At 44.7% G+C, this 16,580-nt stretch overlaps 1 protein-coding gene across 1 annotated transcript in view; it reads left to right on the top strand.

Moving 5' to 3' along the window:
* rps6kc1 (ribosomal protein S6 kinase polypeptide 1) overlaps nt 1-14,601 on the top strand; it is a 47,637-nt gene extending 33,036 nt beyond the window's left edge. Inside the window, exons 13-16 of the mRNA XM_055885166.1 lie at nt 530-619; nt 6,316-6,398; nt 9,639-9,734; nt 12,546-14,601. Of these exons, the coding sequence (XP_055741141.1) occupies nt 530-619; nt 6,316-6,398; nt 9,639-9,734; nt 12,546-12,647 (371 nt within the window). The 3' untranslated portion in view covers nt 12,648-14,601. The remainder of the gene's footprint in view (nt 1-529; nt 620-6,315; nt 6,399-9,638; nt 9,735-12,545) is intronic.
* The last annotated feature ends 1,979 nt before the right edge of the window (nt 14,602-16,580 follow it).

The raw sequence follows: 16,580 nt of genomic DNA, 5'->3' as shown, positions 1-16,580 counted from the left end.
TCTTTGTTTTACACCGACCGAAGCTTGAATCTCTCTCCTTCCCTTTCTAGTCCCATCATTTCTCTGTACCTTGTTATGGACACTTGTCTAATTATCTGAGTGGCTGTTTTGGTCTCCCTGTGTTCCCCTCTGTGTGTAATTATTGTTCTGAAGTGCTATCAACAGCCTAGGAGTAGTGTAGTGCATCAGTCTGGTTAACTCCGGCTGATGCCACCGGCTAGCTAATGGCAACATTAGTCCTAATGATACTGGTAGCCGTTAGCAGCTAAACAGGAGTAATCACTGGGGCCGTGTGCTGCTGGAATAGCTCTGTTAGAGAGAGAGGGAGGAGGTAAAGAGGTGTGTAAGTGTTCTAGAGGTCAGCTGAGTGGACTGTTGTGTGCAGAGAGAGCGAGGGAGTCAGGGTGACACAAACACTGTTTTTGAAAGTTGGAGACGTGTGTGTACGTGTTGACATAAGTTGGAAAGGGTTCTTTTTTGGGTTTGTTGACATGACTCATTTTTCTCTCTCTCGCTCCTTCGTTCCTAGGCCATGTTGAGCTGACGTATTTCTGCAGCTGGAGTGACGTGGAGGACTCCTACGACAGGGAGGCCATCGCTAACATGTACAGTGCACCAGGTGAGAGAGACACACAGAGAGATCAGATCAAGGCAACACATTAGCCAAGTTTTCAAAGCAGTTTCCTCCATTTGACCTGACTGCATTCGTTGTGTTTCCTAATAGTCCGCCTCAGTGGACGCGTCATAAAACCACGGAAATGGTTCCAATGGTTTTTTCGCCGTTCATTTTTCACATTGTGAATTTTACGAAAAAATACATTTGTGTGTTTGGTGTAGGCTTGCCGTGACATTTTGATAGCCGTGTAATTCTCTCGGACAAGGTGACTTTCATCAATATATTGGGCTGAATTTACTTACAAAAATGTGCTATGCTAATTATTGATTGAAGTGACCTTGTCCGAGAGATTTGCGCACTTCTCAAAACGTCACGCCTGGGTAAGCCTACAAACATTATATGAAGTAGTTCTGAAATCCCAGAGGCAAAAAACGATTGGAACCATTTCCGGGTTTTATGACTGTGGTACTCAATTGTTCAAAAATGTGTGTGTGTGTTTCCAGAGCAGAAGGCCTCAGTAGTTTAGTAGTGAGGCTGTGTAGAGGTTCATGTTATGCAGACACAGGCAGAAGTAGGCCACTCTCCCTCCCATCTCCCACAAAGGCCTCATTCATACAGGAGCAAGGCCACGTAAACAGTTCACTATGTATGTGGGGCCTCGGGAAAGTGGGTTTAAATGGCAGTAGAGCCAATTCATTCATACGTGTAGATCTACAGATAACACACGTCGTTTTGGTGTGCATGCCTTGAGAGTTCTCATTCAGTGATGTCTTTTTTTTAATTTTTTTTTTTTACTTCTAGGCAAGTCAGTTAAGAACAAATTCTTATTTAAAATGACGGCCTACCAGGGAACAGTGGGTTAACTGCCTTGTTCAGGAGCAGCACGACAGATTTTTACCTTGTCAGCTCAGGGATTCGATCCAGCAGCCTTTCGGTTACTGGCCCAACGCTCTAACCACTAGGCTACCTGCCGCCTCATAACATGAACAAGTTTTAAACCAACACATTTCCCAGAGAATTAAACCTAGTCACAGATGCACAGAAGACCAACCTTTTCTGTGAGTATTAATGACACGCGATTACTGTCATCTATAGTTTTGACATATTTTAAAAGGCTTAAAATGGACTGAAAAAAATGTATAGATTTAGGAACTGAATGTAGTTCCTGGAGTGTCCTGTAGAGGGTAGTATGGCGCCAGCCTGTGTTGGTGTGGTGTGACTGACCTCTCCTGTGGCCTGAGCATGCCTGTGGAAGCCCTGGCATGCTGTTTAAAGGCTGACTAAACACACTGCTGTTACACACAAGACTCTACCGCACCTTGTATGTGTGTGTGTGCGTGCGTACGTGCAACACTGATGGCGCATGGCGCTGTACTGGAACACCAGACGACGTGCAACAAATATAGTTAACATACTGAGTGCGTCGCTTTGGATTAAAGCAAAAATGACAGATGTATATACTTTTATATACTTTTAAGTTCTCTCTCCCACCCCCTCCTCCCAATCCTTCTTGTCCAAACCAAATGTATGGCAGAGTGCAATATGTATGAAAGCAAAGCTCCATCTCTTTCCACTCATGTTATATTCCAGAAGCCCCAGGCAGGCAGACAGGCAGGCAGACGGGCAGGCAGTCCAGAGCAGCAGAACACCGTCTGTGTGTTAAGGCATTATAATGGAGATAGGAACTCGACACCGAGGGACATACACAGAGTATACCAAACATTAACATTAATGAACACCTTTCAAATATTGAGTTGCACCCCCCCCCTTGCCCTCAGAACAGCCTCAATTCGTCAGGGCATGGACCCTACTAGGTGGCAAGCCTTTCACAGGGACGCTGGCCCATGTTGACTTCAATGCATCCCACAGTTGTGTCAAGTTGGCTGGATGTCTTTTGGGTGGTGGACCATTCTTGATACACACAGGAAACTGTTGAGCGTGAAAAACCCAGCAGCGTTGCAGTTCTTGACACTAACCGGTGCGCCTGGCACCTACTACCATACCCCGTTTTTGTCTTGCCCATTCCCGCTCTGAATGGCACACATACACAATCCATGTGTCAATTGTCTCAAAGCTTCAAAATCCTTCTTCAGTCTATCTTCTCTCCTTCATCTACACTGGGTGAAGTTGATTTAACAGCTGACATCAATAAGGGATCATAGCTTTCACCTGGTCATTCTATGCCATGGAAAGAGAAGGTTTTCTTAATGTTTTGTATGCTCAGTGTATGTCAAATGATCAAGCCCCAGAGGTCAGCAGGAGAGGCACTAAGAACAGATGAGGGAGTAATAAGCAGGCAGAGGGAGTGTGTAGGGTTGCTGTTCGCTGTACTACTTTCATTTGTGAAAGATATTGGGTTATTTTAAAAGGGTGTGGTGACTACCGATTAGTTTCTGCGTAGATGGACTTGTAGGTCCATTATAGGTGTATCTCAGATCTCAAAGTGTATCTCATTTATGTGTCTGTGGTTACTTCCGCATCTGGTTGAGCACTGTTCATTGGGCAGCATGTGGTAGTTGTATTAGCCATGAGCATCCAGCAGGGGGATTCATGCTCTGTCTGTGAGTGTCTGTCTGACTTACCTATCTCTGCTTTATAGCCTTCACTCTCACTCATTTTCTCTCGTACTTTTCACTCTCTTTCAATCTCACGCTCTTTTTCCATTCTGTCTTTCATTCTATCTACCTCAATGTCATTCTGTAATCCCCCCCCCCCCTCCCACAGATGTACTTACTCCACCCCCTTATGTATTGCTGTTTACCCAGACAGGGTCAGTCCCAGCTATGGTTCATTCCTGATGACAGATTTATGATTGTTTGCCAGAGAGCTTGCAGGGTGCCTGCTGTGACAGGGCGCTGTGTGTGTTTGTGTCAAGAGGGAGAGAGAGAGACAACATGTTTTCAACACACTCACACCCAAAAACATAGGAGGGGACTGGGAAAGTATTTATTTTATTTTGATCTATTAGTTGTTTATTATCTCTTTAACTGAGATTAGAACTGATTCTGTAAACACCAGAGTGCTTTTCTGTTTATTTAAAAAATCCCCCCCTCAAAATATTATTTTTCTTTTATATCCCTCCTCCCCATCAAACTAACAGCATGTTATTTAGTGACAATGGTTTTGATAATAATATGTGCATTGTCACTTATTGTATGATTCACTTAAAGATAGGCCTTAGATTCCCCTTCTCCCTATTGTATTCAACACCACAGTAAGTACATCTGTGGTTAACGTTAACTGCTTCTACCTGAAGCGTGAGAAGCTCCAGACTCTCCGGCCCTCCTCTCTTCACTTCCTCCTACATCACTTCCCCTTCGAACAATGGCAGTCGGTTGGTTTTGGGGAAGTGGAGAAGAGAGAGGAGAAGAGAAAATGTTCCTCCTGGCCCTAAGAGATGAGAGGAGAGAGTGCTTTTCTTAAACAACTGACCGAGGAAGAGGGAACTCCTTTGCTGTAGAGAGAAGGGAAGTTGTGTTCCGATTCTGCCGTTAGACATCACACCTGGGCTGAGAACACTGTGTGGCTCCACTCACTGTCTCTTAGCTGGCTTGGCCTTCCCTTGACTTCACTCTTTTTGTAAAGATCAGCAGAGGCTCCCATCCCTTTAGATGAAATAAGAAAGACAAGGTGGAAAGGAGCCATTTTTAATGAACTCACGTGTGTATTATAGTCATATAAAACGGAGGCATCCTGTACGAGTGGGTTTTGTTAGTGACCCACTCTTTCCCTCTCTCTCTCTTCCTGCCTTGCTCTGACAGAGCGGTAAGTGTAGCCAGCTCCGCTGTCTTCTCCCTGCAGCTCCTCAGACATTAATCCATTGTGATGACAATTGACCTTGCTGTGAGACGTGTGTGTCCAGTATCCTCCCCCCAAGCTCATACCCACGCAGGTATCACTAGTCTGTTCAATGACGATCTCTTCTCCTTGGCTGTCAAAACGGTGGTCATGGGGAGCCCTGAAGACTGGTTGCTCAGTTGTGTGCGAGAGCGTGTGAGCGAGCGCTGGCTGGATGTTCCTTTAAGGGCGGCCAGAGCGAGGAGTATCATAGCCCCAACTGGGGCTCTCTAACCTTGGCTGAAAGAGAACCCCCTGGAGCATCCTGGAGGAGAGGGAGCTTTGTCTCTCCTCCTCCCCAGCTGAGGAGCCTGGTCGCTGGGCACACGCGCTCTGACTCCTGGGCCCCGGCCCCAGGGTTACCAGGCCCCCCTCTGGAGAGAGGAGCGGAGAGAGACACAAGGGGCCATCTGGTGCCCAGTGGAACGCACGCACGCACAAACACACACACACACACACGCACGGACAAACACACACCCACATACACACAGACAAGAGCACTGACACACACATACACCACACACAAATGGCACATGCACCAGTGGCCCCCCCAGCCGACCTGCCTGTCACTCCGGCTGTGTGTCCCTGCTCCCCTAACCTCCTCTGTGGGAGAGAGAGCCAGGGGCCTGGAGAGCCCAGGGAGGAAGAGATGGAACAAGAGGGAGAGGGGGGGAGAGAGGGAGGTGGGGTTAGAGGAAGGACGCACGGCCGACACCACGTTCACCTTGACAGGGTCTTACAGTGTAGGGGGAACATGGAGGTTTGTCTTCAGTGGTAGAACAGAAAGACTAACGGAACAAGAGATACGGTATAGAGGTGGGAATTTAATGTGTGTGGATTTGCTTTTGCTTTTGCAGTTCCAGAAGACCTGCCTGGAAAATAGCATTAAATTGAAAACAATAGAAGACAGGACGACAGATCAGTGATGTTTAATACAAGGCAGCTGGAACTAACAGACAGGATGACAGACTAGTGATGTTTAATACAAGGCAGCTGGAACTAACAGACAGGATGACAGACTAGTGATGTTTAATACAAGGCAGCTGGAACTAACAGACAGGACGACAGACCAGTGATGTTTAATACAAGGCAGCTGGAACTAACAGACAGGATGACAGACCAGTGATGTTTAATACAAGGCAGCTGGAACTAACAGACAGTACGAAAGACCAGTGATGTTTAATACAAGGCAGCTGGAACTAACAGACAGTACGAAAGACCAGGGATGTTTAATACAAGGCAGCTGGAACTAACAGACAGGATGACAGACCAGTGATGTTTAATACAAGGCAGCTGGAACTAACAGACAGGACGACAGACTAGTGATGTTTAATACAAGGCAGCTGGAACTAACATGAGGATGAAATGGAGGGCAGGAGGGAAATGTTGACGAAGGCTTTAAGTGGAAGTGTATTATCATGTATTGTGTCTCTGGACTGGAGAAGTGTGTGCATTTCTGAAGGAGTGTCTGGTCGGTACCGTGTTTGTGTTTGTGTGTGTGTGTGTGTTACTGTGGGTTTCTGAGGGGTGTGTGCGCTTTTCAAATGTTTTTGTGTGTGAGGTCAGGTCATGCAGATGGTGTGAAGTTGCAGCACAGACGGTTTCCTCAATTTGACTGCTTTTTTATTATGCAAATCACCCCTTTACGAGACACACACACACACACACATTTGGCTCCTCACTGGTTTGTGTGTGTAATATGTTAATTAAATAAAATATTAAGTCGTTGTCATTTCATAGTGTTATTATGTGCTATTTTAATTTTGGGATAGTGAATTTAAAGGAATCGCGCTAATCACAAGTCAGAACGGATGTTTTGTCAGCTACATGTCCTATTATCACTTCTCTCTCCTTTGTTGTAGAGGTGGGCGGTATAAGCGAGGAGACGGCAGCGTGTGATTGGTGGAGTTTGGGAGCCATCTTGTTTGAGCTGCTCATAGGCAAGGTAAGAGGACAAATGGCATCTGTGTGTGTGTGTGTGTGTGTGTGTGTGTGTGTGTGTGTGTGTGTGTGTGTGTGTGTTAGATGGATGCCTGTGTGTGTGCGGGGGCAGTGAAGACATCTGTGGTGGTATATGTTGGCTCTCGCTGGCTATCGCTCTCGCTGTGCCAGGGTAGACATGTGACTCTATCTCTGTCAGGTGTGTGTGTGGAAGGTGTTTTGTGGTGTCTGTGTGTAGGTGCGTCTTGGATCTTCCCTTCTCTCCCTGGCTGGCTAGCTGTGCCAGGGTGGATGTGTGTGTGTGTGTGTGTGTATGTATGTATACATACATACATACATACATACATATATGCCTGTGTGTGTCTGTTGTTTGTGTGTGTGTGTTTGGAGGTGTCTGTGTGTAGTTGCGTCTTGGCTCCCGTCTCTCCCCCTGGTTCTCGGCTGGTGCCAGGGGCAGCGGTGTGACTTTCTCCCCCAGCCTGGGCTCCATCTGCTGGGGCAGGGGGTCACCTCTCCCTGGGCCCTCTCCTGGCTCTCTGTCCCTGGATCAGGGCTGGGATGGAAGAGAGAGCCAGCTCTCAGGACTCCTTGGGCTGAGCTGACTGACCTTAGATCAGTATAGAGGTGGGAGAACAGGGCAGATCTCTTGGTGATGTACTGCTGTGGCTGTTCCTGGGTCAGGGGTAGACGAGGACTGGTGAGGAGGGTGATATCACTGTCTTCTAGAACACAGACACACACTCGTGACAGGTCCAGAACACTCCTCAAACTTTTAATTGTCCTTAAATTTGAATAAATCCTAACTGACTGCCAGTGGCGTAGTTTCATCTGAACGATCTTTAGTTCCCATCACTAGCTGAAACAGATGAAACGAACAGCCAGGTTGTAAGTTTGTTTTAACATTGTGAATACACTTACTGGCAGAACTTCAACAAACCCACAGATTTCTCTTTTGAGGATTTTAGTTGAGGTATATTACACACACACACACACACACACACACACACACACACACACACACACACACACACACACACACACACACACACACACACACACACACACACACAGGCGCTCTTGATCCTTACACACACACACACACACACACACACACACACACACACACACACACACACACACACACACACACACAGAGGAGCTCTTGATCCTTGCAGGATAAGATTTTGCCCAGGGCGATCTTGACTGTTGCTGGGATCTGAGCCATATCTCCTGCAGCATGTGTTGGAAAGAGCAACCGATCTAACTGATGAACTAACAGGGTTTTTCCATGCTAATCTCACATACGCACACACACACACACACACACACACACACACACACACACACACACACACACACACACACACACACACACACACACACACACACACACACACACACACACACACACACACACACACACACACACACACACACAAATGACTGTATAAGGGGAAGCACACATACAAATATTTTATGCTGAAAAAAAATATAAACAACATTCAACAATTTCAAACATTTAACGGAGTTACAGTTCATATAAGGAAATCAGTCTATTGAAATAAATTCATTAGGCCCTAATCTATTTCCCATGACTGGGAGTACAGATATGCATCTGTTGGTAACAGATACCTTAAAACAATATATTAAGGTAGGGGCTTAGATCAGAAAACCGGTCAGCCATTTGCCTAATGTTGCGCCACGCATCTCCTTCACATAGTTTTTTTTTATTGTGGCCTGTGGAACGTTGTCTCACTCCTCTTCAATGGCTGTGCGAAGTTGCTGGATATAGGCGGGAACTGGAACACGCTGTAGTACATGTCGATCCAGAGCATCCCAAACATGCTCAATGGGTGGCATGTCTGAATATGCAGGCAATGGAAGAACTGGGAAATTTTTCAGTTTCTAGGAATTGTTTACAGATCCTTGTGACATGGGGCTGTGCATTATCATGCTGAAACATGAGGTGATGGCGGTGGATGAATGGCACGACAATGGGCCTCAGGATCTCGTCCCGGTATCTCTGTGTATTCAAACTGCCATCAATAAAATGCAATTGTGTTAATTGTCCATAGCTTATGCCTGCCCATATCATAACCCCACCGCCCTCATGGGGCACTATGTTCACATCAGCAAACCGCTCGCCCACATGACGCCATACATGGATGGGTCTGCGGTTGTGAGGCCGGTTGGACGTACTGCCAAATTATCTTATTAAATTATCTGTCAACAGCTCTGGTGGACATTCCTGCAGTCATCATACCAATTGCACGCTGCCTCAACTTCAGACATCTGTGGCATTGTGTTGTGTGACAAAATTGCACATTTTAGAGTTGCCTTTTATTTCCCCCAGCACAAGGTGCACCTGTGTATTGATCATGCTGTTTAAACAGTTTATTGATATGCCACACCTGTCAGGTGGATGGATTATGCTCACTAACAGTGATGTTAACAAATTTGTGCAATAAGCTTTTTGTGCTAATGGAAAATTTCTGGTCTTTTATTTCAGCTCATAAAACATGGGACCAAGACTTGTTGTGGTTATATTTTTGTTCAGTGTATTTACTTGGCTTATGTTTTTCCACATTTGGGCTGCGTTGGGTTTTTAAGTAAAATCTCAAGGGCTTGTTGTAACACAGTAATTATGACTACCTGTGGTGTAGGTGCACACACACCCAATTACATTACCACCTGCCTGACTCTGTTTGCATAGAGCTCTTCCCTTTGTAACGTATGTTTATAGTGACTTCAACAGAATAACTGTCTGTCTGAGTTCCCCCTTCCATCTCTTCCACTAACCTCTCCCCATGTGAAAAACAACCTTTTCCATTAGGTCACAAGGAAGAGCAACAGCCCAGTGAAATCACACTGATATTATCTCTGCTATGATCAGTATTATTTCAGGTGTTTTCTCCCTCTCTCTTGTCTTCTGTTTATCCAGTCAGCTTTTCTCCTGTAGTGGCCTCCGCAGGCTGGGGGTCTGTCTCTGTCTGCCTCTGTGGCAGCTTCACACAGAGAGTAGCCGAAACTTGAACAGCTTTTGTAGTGACGGAAGCAGATAAATAAACTGGGGTTTGTCTGATGTGTATCTGAGACCATGGAGGTTGATCCAGGCTGGATAACATTTCACCGTCTGAATGACACCGAGCTAGAATAATATGATCCAACCGGGTGTCAAATAAATACGTGTAATTGTGTGAGCATGTTTTTGATGTGCATAATGTGCGTTTCTCTTCCTCCCCAGTCTCTGCTGCAGTGCCACCCAGCTGGTATCAGTCGCCACACAGCCCTCAACGTCCCTGAGTTTGTATCTGAGGAGGCCATGTCGCTACTGGTGGAGGTCAGTACTCTTCTGTTCTATAATACACATTGTGGCTGCTCCTCCTTCTGTTGACTACTCATCTCTTCTATTCTCCTCTGTACTGATGAGTACTTCATGTACTAAAGTAAACACAGGCACTGTGTATAAATACATCCTATATTTAACGTAGCTCGCACAAGGCTAAAGTTCCCTTGCTAATTCCTCATTCCAATGTTTAATATAAACTGGGTAGCATTCATACTGCTCCTGTCTATCTATCTAATACAGCGTGTGTGATGCGTTTATAATAAAAAGTCACAATTGGTACCCCGTAAGTGAGAAGACACCATCTAATGACAGTCAGACTGACATTTTGATTGGCTCATGCCCGGGTTTAATAATGGATTACTATGGAATGTCCTATGGTGTGATGATAGGCATGGAGAACAGCCATTACACACATTTTAAAACTGTCTTATGTCACAAATACATTATCTAATGAATGCATAGATGCTATAATGAGTGAGCTAATGAATACATGGCAGATGTGCGATTTCACACCAGTGTGAGCGGAAAATAATTTTAGTATCTCGTATTGTTCTGGCAATTCTCACATAGAAACTTCATTGGGAGGAAGGATGTCTGAAATGCTTTTTACAAAATGCTTTTATGAAATGCTTTTCATGCGTTTTATTTTTTTGAATATCATTATGACAGTGGCCATTTTAGGCCCTTTTCAGACCTATATATGCCCTCTGTAAGACCTTATCATCCGTGAACCGTACATGATACATCTTGGAGTATAATGACAGCAAGATGTTGTCTGTATCATGTACGGATCATAGGGTCTTACAGGAGGTATGTATAGGTCTGAAAAGGGCCTAACATGGCCACTTTCATCATTATAAAAAAAATATATATACAGTGGGGAGAACAAGTATTTGATACACTGCCGATTTTGCAGGCTTTCCTACTTACAACGCATGTAGAGGTCTGTCATTTTTATCATAGGTACACTTCAACTGTGAGAGACGGAATCTAAAACAAAAATCCAGAAAATCACATTGTATGATTTTTAAGTAATTCATTTGCATTTTATTGCATGACATAATTATTTGATCACCTACCAACCAGTAAGAATTCCGGCTCTCACAGACCTGTTAGTTTTTCTTTAAGAAGCCCTCCTGTTCTCCACTCATTACCTGTATTAACTGCACCTGTTTGAACTCGTTACCTGTATAAAAGACACCTGTCCACACACTCAATCAAACAGACTCCAACCTCTCCACAATGCCCAAGACCAGAGAGCTGTATAAGGACATCAGGGATACAATTGTAGACCTGCACAAGGCTGGGATGGGCTACAGGACAATAGGCAAGCAGCTTGGTGAGAAGGCAACAACTGTTGGCGCAATTATTAGAAAATGGAAGAAGTTCAAGATGACGGTCAATCACCCTCGGTCTGGGGCTCCATGCAAGATCTCACCTCGTGGGGCATCAATGATCATGAGGAAGGTGAGGGATCAGCCCAGAACTACACGGCAGGACCTGGTCAATGACCTGAAGAGAGCTGGGACCACAGTCTCAAAGAAAACCATTAGTAACACACTACGCCGTCATGGAATAAAATCCTGCAGCGCACGCAAGGTCCCCCTGCTCAAGCCAGCGCATGTCCAGGCCCGTCTGAAGTTTGCCAATGACCATCTGGATGATCCAGAGGAGGAATTGGAGAAGGTCATGTGGTCTGATGAGACAAAAATAGAGCTTTTTGGTCTAAACTTCACTCGCCGTGTTTGGAGGAAGAAGAAGGATGAGTACAACCCCAAGAACACCATCCAAATCATGAAGCATGGAGGTGGAAACATCATTCTTTGGGGATGCTTTTCTGCAAAGGGGACAGGACGACTGCACCGTATTGAGGGGAGGATGGATGGGGCCATGTATCGCGAGATCTTGGCCAACAACCTCCTTCCCTCAGTAAGAGCATTGAAGATGGGTCGTGGCTGGGTCTTCCAGCATGACAACGACCCGAAACACACAGCCAGGGCAACTAAGGAGTGGCTCCGTAAGAAGCATCTCAAGGTCCTGGAGTGGCCTAGCCAGTCTCTAGACCTGAACCCAATAGAACATCTTTGGAGGGAGCTGAAAGTCCGTATTGCCCAGCGACAGCCCCAAAACCTGAAGGACCGTATGGAGGAGTGGGCCAAAATCCCTGCTGCAGTGTGTGCAAACCTGGTCAAGAACTACAGGAAATGTATGATCTCTGTAATTGCAAACAAAGGTTTCTGTACCAAATATTAAGTTCTGCTTTTCTGATGTATCAAATACTTATGTCATGCAATAAAATGCAAATGAATTACTTAAAAATCATACAATGTGATTTTCTGGATTTTTGTTTTAGATTCCGTCTCTCACATTTGAAGTGTACCTATGATAAAAATGACAGACCTCTACATGCTTTGTAAGTAGGAAAACCTGCAAAATCGGCAGTGTATCAAATGATGCTTGTTCTCCCCACTGGAGAACAAGCATTTGATACACTGCCGATTTTGCAGGTTTATATATATATATATATATATACACACAAATGTAAAAAGCATGTCAAACACAAGTTTCTATGTGAGTTTTTCCAGAACAATCTAAGATACCAAAAATGTTTTCTGTTCATGCTGGCGTGGAATCACCCAGATGTATATTATGTGTGCACGTTATATGACCTGTTTTAGATCAGGAAAGCTCTCTTCACTGATTTTCACTTTGCTTAGTTTGCTATGTGAGATATCAGCGAAATAGTTTGTTCTCCACCGCTTGAGTGTTAATAGCGTTTGTTTTTATATTTTGTGGGTGTAGCTTCTCCAGTTCAACCCCATAGAGAGGCTGGGGGCGGGGGTGGCAGGAGCAGAGGACATCAAATCACATCCCTTCTTTGGCCGAGTGGACTGGCCCAAATAAGCCCAGTGCATTGTGGGACGGTGGAGGTCAGAAATGAATGCTGTGGGCGGATCGAGCTGCTGACAGGGTGGGCACACACACACACGCACACACGTACACCCAGACATGGCCAGTGTCAACAAGTGAACTCTTGTTGGGGAGTTGGTCAAATCGTCTACACACCTACCTTGTACATGTTACTCTCACTGACGTTCTCTTTTTCCTCATGTTGAGCAGCTTAGACTGTTGAGACATGATGCATGTGGTGCAATAAACTAACTAGTGCTTTTATGGAAGGGTGGTTCACAAAGTCAATGAAACGTTTTATTATTTCAACAAGACAACCAACGGTCTTCTGACATTTCACAGTACATGTACGTTCCCCTGTATTGATAGGTTGCATACTGTTTTGTCCGACCTAAAATTGTAGATGCCCTCCTCTTGGCCGCAGAGCCAGAATGTTGCTGTTTTAAACCGTAATATCCTGCAATTCTACACTTTGCCATGGGGCGAACTGAAAATGTTACTGTTTTAAAGCTAATTCCCTGCAATTCTACACTTTTACTACAATTCTACACATAATTCAACACATTTTGCTGTGGGGCGGTGAGAACATTTTTTATTTTTAAAGCTAGTTTCCTGCAATTCTACACATTTTGTCATAGCATAAGAACACGGCATAAGCCATTTGAGTGACTCAAACATAACATCTATGGGGCCCCATGCCATTTTTTGACTTTTAGATTCTCCCGGACTGTCTAGTTTTTGTTTTGGTGATTGTTAGTTCTCAAAGATGATCTTATTTTAAAATATATAGCTCTTAGCTTTTCTACCTACTTTTATATCTGGTTTTAGTCATTTCCGTTTACACTGAAAACATTTTATCCTGAAAGTTATTTGAATTTTTGCATAAAAAAATAAAATAAAACTACATTTTTGGGAGTTTTGACAACGATTGGCCACTGCTAGATGAATATAGGGGAAACACTGGCATTGTACACAGGAGATGCATTGTATAACAGTTGCCATGGTTGAATGAAGGGTGAATATTGGTTGGATTATGGTTGAGTAATGTTTTTGTAGGGTTGTCTGAATGGTATAGTCGAAGGTGCGTTTTTTTTTTAGCCAGAGAAACCCACTGTACTGTACATCAGTGTTCTTCTGTGCATTTGATAATATATTATATATCATATTTAATGAAAAGACAACTATTGTAGATTCAATAATTGATGTTCATGCATTGATCTCGTCATGTCCATTGTCATGTAGCCTAAAACTCCCCATCTGTGTGTTGTCAAGGTAACTTGTAATGTCATTTATATTCATCTGTCTCACACCCAATCCTCATTGGTGTCCACTTCTACTCTGACCAATACCTACTATTTTCAATCACTCACTGCCTCTACACAATTTTTTTACAATGAATGTAGAGCTCCCATTGGATGACCTGACAGACTCCGCCTATTACAAGTCCCACTGTATGCTGCCTTCCTTGTTAAAATGGCAGAACACTGTCACCCCCAATGTAACTCCTGCGCATCACATACTGCCTCCTGCGCATCACATACTGCCTGTAACTAACCACAGATCTAGGATCAGCTTACACTAACCCAATATAACCATAAACTACTCAGAGGAAAAACTGACTATAGACCAGTACTTGGACACCTTGATGATTTGAAAATCCCTATTCAAACCTGATTGATTCCTCTATTTTGTTCTGGCTCTCTGGTTAATTGATTGACTAACGGCATGGCATGGACCTAGCAGTTAGCCGTACACTTAGTCACTATCCATGTCCTACAATGACCTATTCTCTGAGATGCCAAACACTACCAGTGAGAGATGTATGTATGCCTACAATAGTTGGTTTTGTATGTTTCTTACTGTATCTAGCTATTCTCACTTACACATGTTTTATGTATTAGTCTGTCTTCTCTGGAATACAACTTAATAAACACACATCTGGATCATCTATCAGTGGTGGGGATCTGCTTCTTAGTCCTGTATGTGTGGATATAACTGGGTGTGTGTTTTGTAGTGGACAAGTGGTTTTAGTCAGTGGTTTATCATCTGCCATTTGTACTCAGTTCATGGTGGATCTGCCGGGTGTGTGTTTCTGGGGATACAGTCCCTCTCTCTGATCAGTAGGAGTGATGACACTCCTAAAGAGCTGCTGTCAGTCCTGCTGAGTATCACCCTGACCCTGATAGAAGCCAACACACACACACACACACACACACACACACACACACACACACACACAAGGAATTTTTAGAATGGCCAGTGTATCAGGTTCAGTGACTAGTTCCAGGCTGTGCCTTAGTAAGAACTGATTATGGGTTTTGCTGGTTAATATCAAGACCTGACTCATTAGTTACACACAGGGTGAGAGGTTCCCTCCACCGCACTGACCACTGTGTGTGTGTGTGTGAGACTGTAAAGGAATTATCCACTGCTTACAAAAGTCTCAGAATATAGTCCCTTTTCCAGTTGGGACACAATCCACTAAGTGTATCAAGCCTTTCCAGGTTTGATGTCTTCAAAGGAGAGAAATGGTGTTCCTTACAGTGCTTACTACATGTCTCACCTTATGGACCTTATTGCTATCCTATATTGTTTTCATGTTGTACAGCATAGTTTGTTGAACTGTCCTGCCCTTGGAACATTCTAGAATCCTCTCAAAGCCGCCTTGCCCTGGGAACAATGGCTCCTCACACACAAAGGACCCTGATGCCTGTGTGTGTGCGTGTGTTTGTGCGTGCCACAGGGAAGGACTCATCTAGTCAGGGGCTAGATTAAGAGGACATGCCAAGGTCCTCCCATGATGCAACAGAATGCTATCAGCTCAAGCCTCAGAGCGGAGTGCCACCAAGACCTGCAGGGAGGAGATCAACCTCTGATCCCCAGCAACTTACTGTTCCACTCATCCCTCTCTTCCTCTCTCTCTTTGTCTTTCTCTCCCTCGATCCATCTCTCGCTCACTATCTGGCATCCACTGTTCTTCTGTCCTACACCCTGGCATCCTCTCCTTTTTGTATGAAACTCCCTTCTGGTGTCCTCTCTCTCTCTCTCTCTCTCCCATACATGCATGCAGCCAATTGGCTTGCCCTCTGCGTCATACTGCTGGTGGTCAGGTTTTGTTTTTGTCTTTGGTGGTTTGACTTTCCTCCACAAAGCACAGGAGGACTCCAAATAGCCCAGGGTGGGACACACAGCTGAAGAGTTCTGCCGCTTACGATCCCCGGGCATCTTCTCCAGCTTCTGTCAGAGCCATGATGTTATAATGAAGAGACGCAAAGCTTTTAGTAATAATAAAAAAATTGAATTTAACTTGTGTAGCGCTATTCATTATTCAAAAGAATCTCAAAGCACATTAAAAGCAGACAGACAACACACCTGCCTTTCTGACGGTCCCCTCCAAGAGTCACCCCTCCGTAGGTACAGGTGCTCTATTGATGAACATTTGGTGATGCCACAGCTGCTGAAAAGTGCACACAAAGTACCCCCATCACACCATGTACCCCCCCATCCACCCCATCACACTCACACCGACTTCCACCTCTTGGGATATATGCTACATGGTCAGAGTAGTAATATGAGGAAGGATGCGGGGGCTCTACAGGACTACAGTATAATAGAAACGGTTGAGGTTAGGCACCAAGTGTATAGTAGCAGGTGTTCCACTGTCTCATTCCCCTGTTTCACTATAACAATTACAGGACAGGGTCAAGACTGCAGTATTTGGCCCAATCACAGATCTAGGATCAGATAACATGACCTTGATCTTAACTGTTAACTGCACTTCAGGGTAGCATCTTACATTAGGGCACAGGGACATATAGGGCACGTTGTGACCCTGTGACAATTCCTTAGCCTCACGGTGTAGATCACTAGTTGCTCCCGGAGACAATTTCACAAGGTCAAAGGCAGTTCAGCGTAAACATTACAGGT

This window comes from Salvelinus fontinalis, chromosome 27, assembly GCF_029448725.1.
Source record: "Salvelinus fontinalis isolate EN_2023a chromosome 27, ASM2944872v1, whole genome shotgun sequence".
Classification (NCBI taxonomy): domain Eukaryota; kingdom Metazoa; phylum Chordata; class Actinopteri; order Salmoniformes; family Salmonidae; genus Salvelinus; species Salvelinus fontinalis.
The sequence above is the reverse complement of the archived record's forward strand: the minus strand, read 5'-3'. Positions and strand labels throughout refer to the sequence as shown.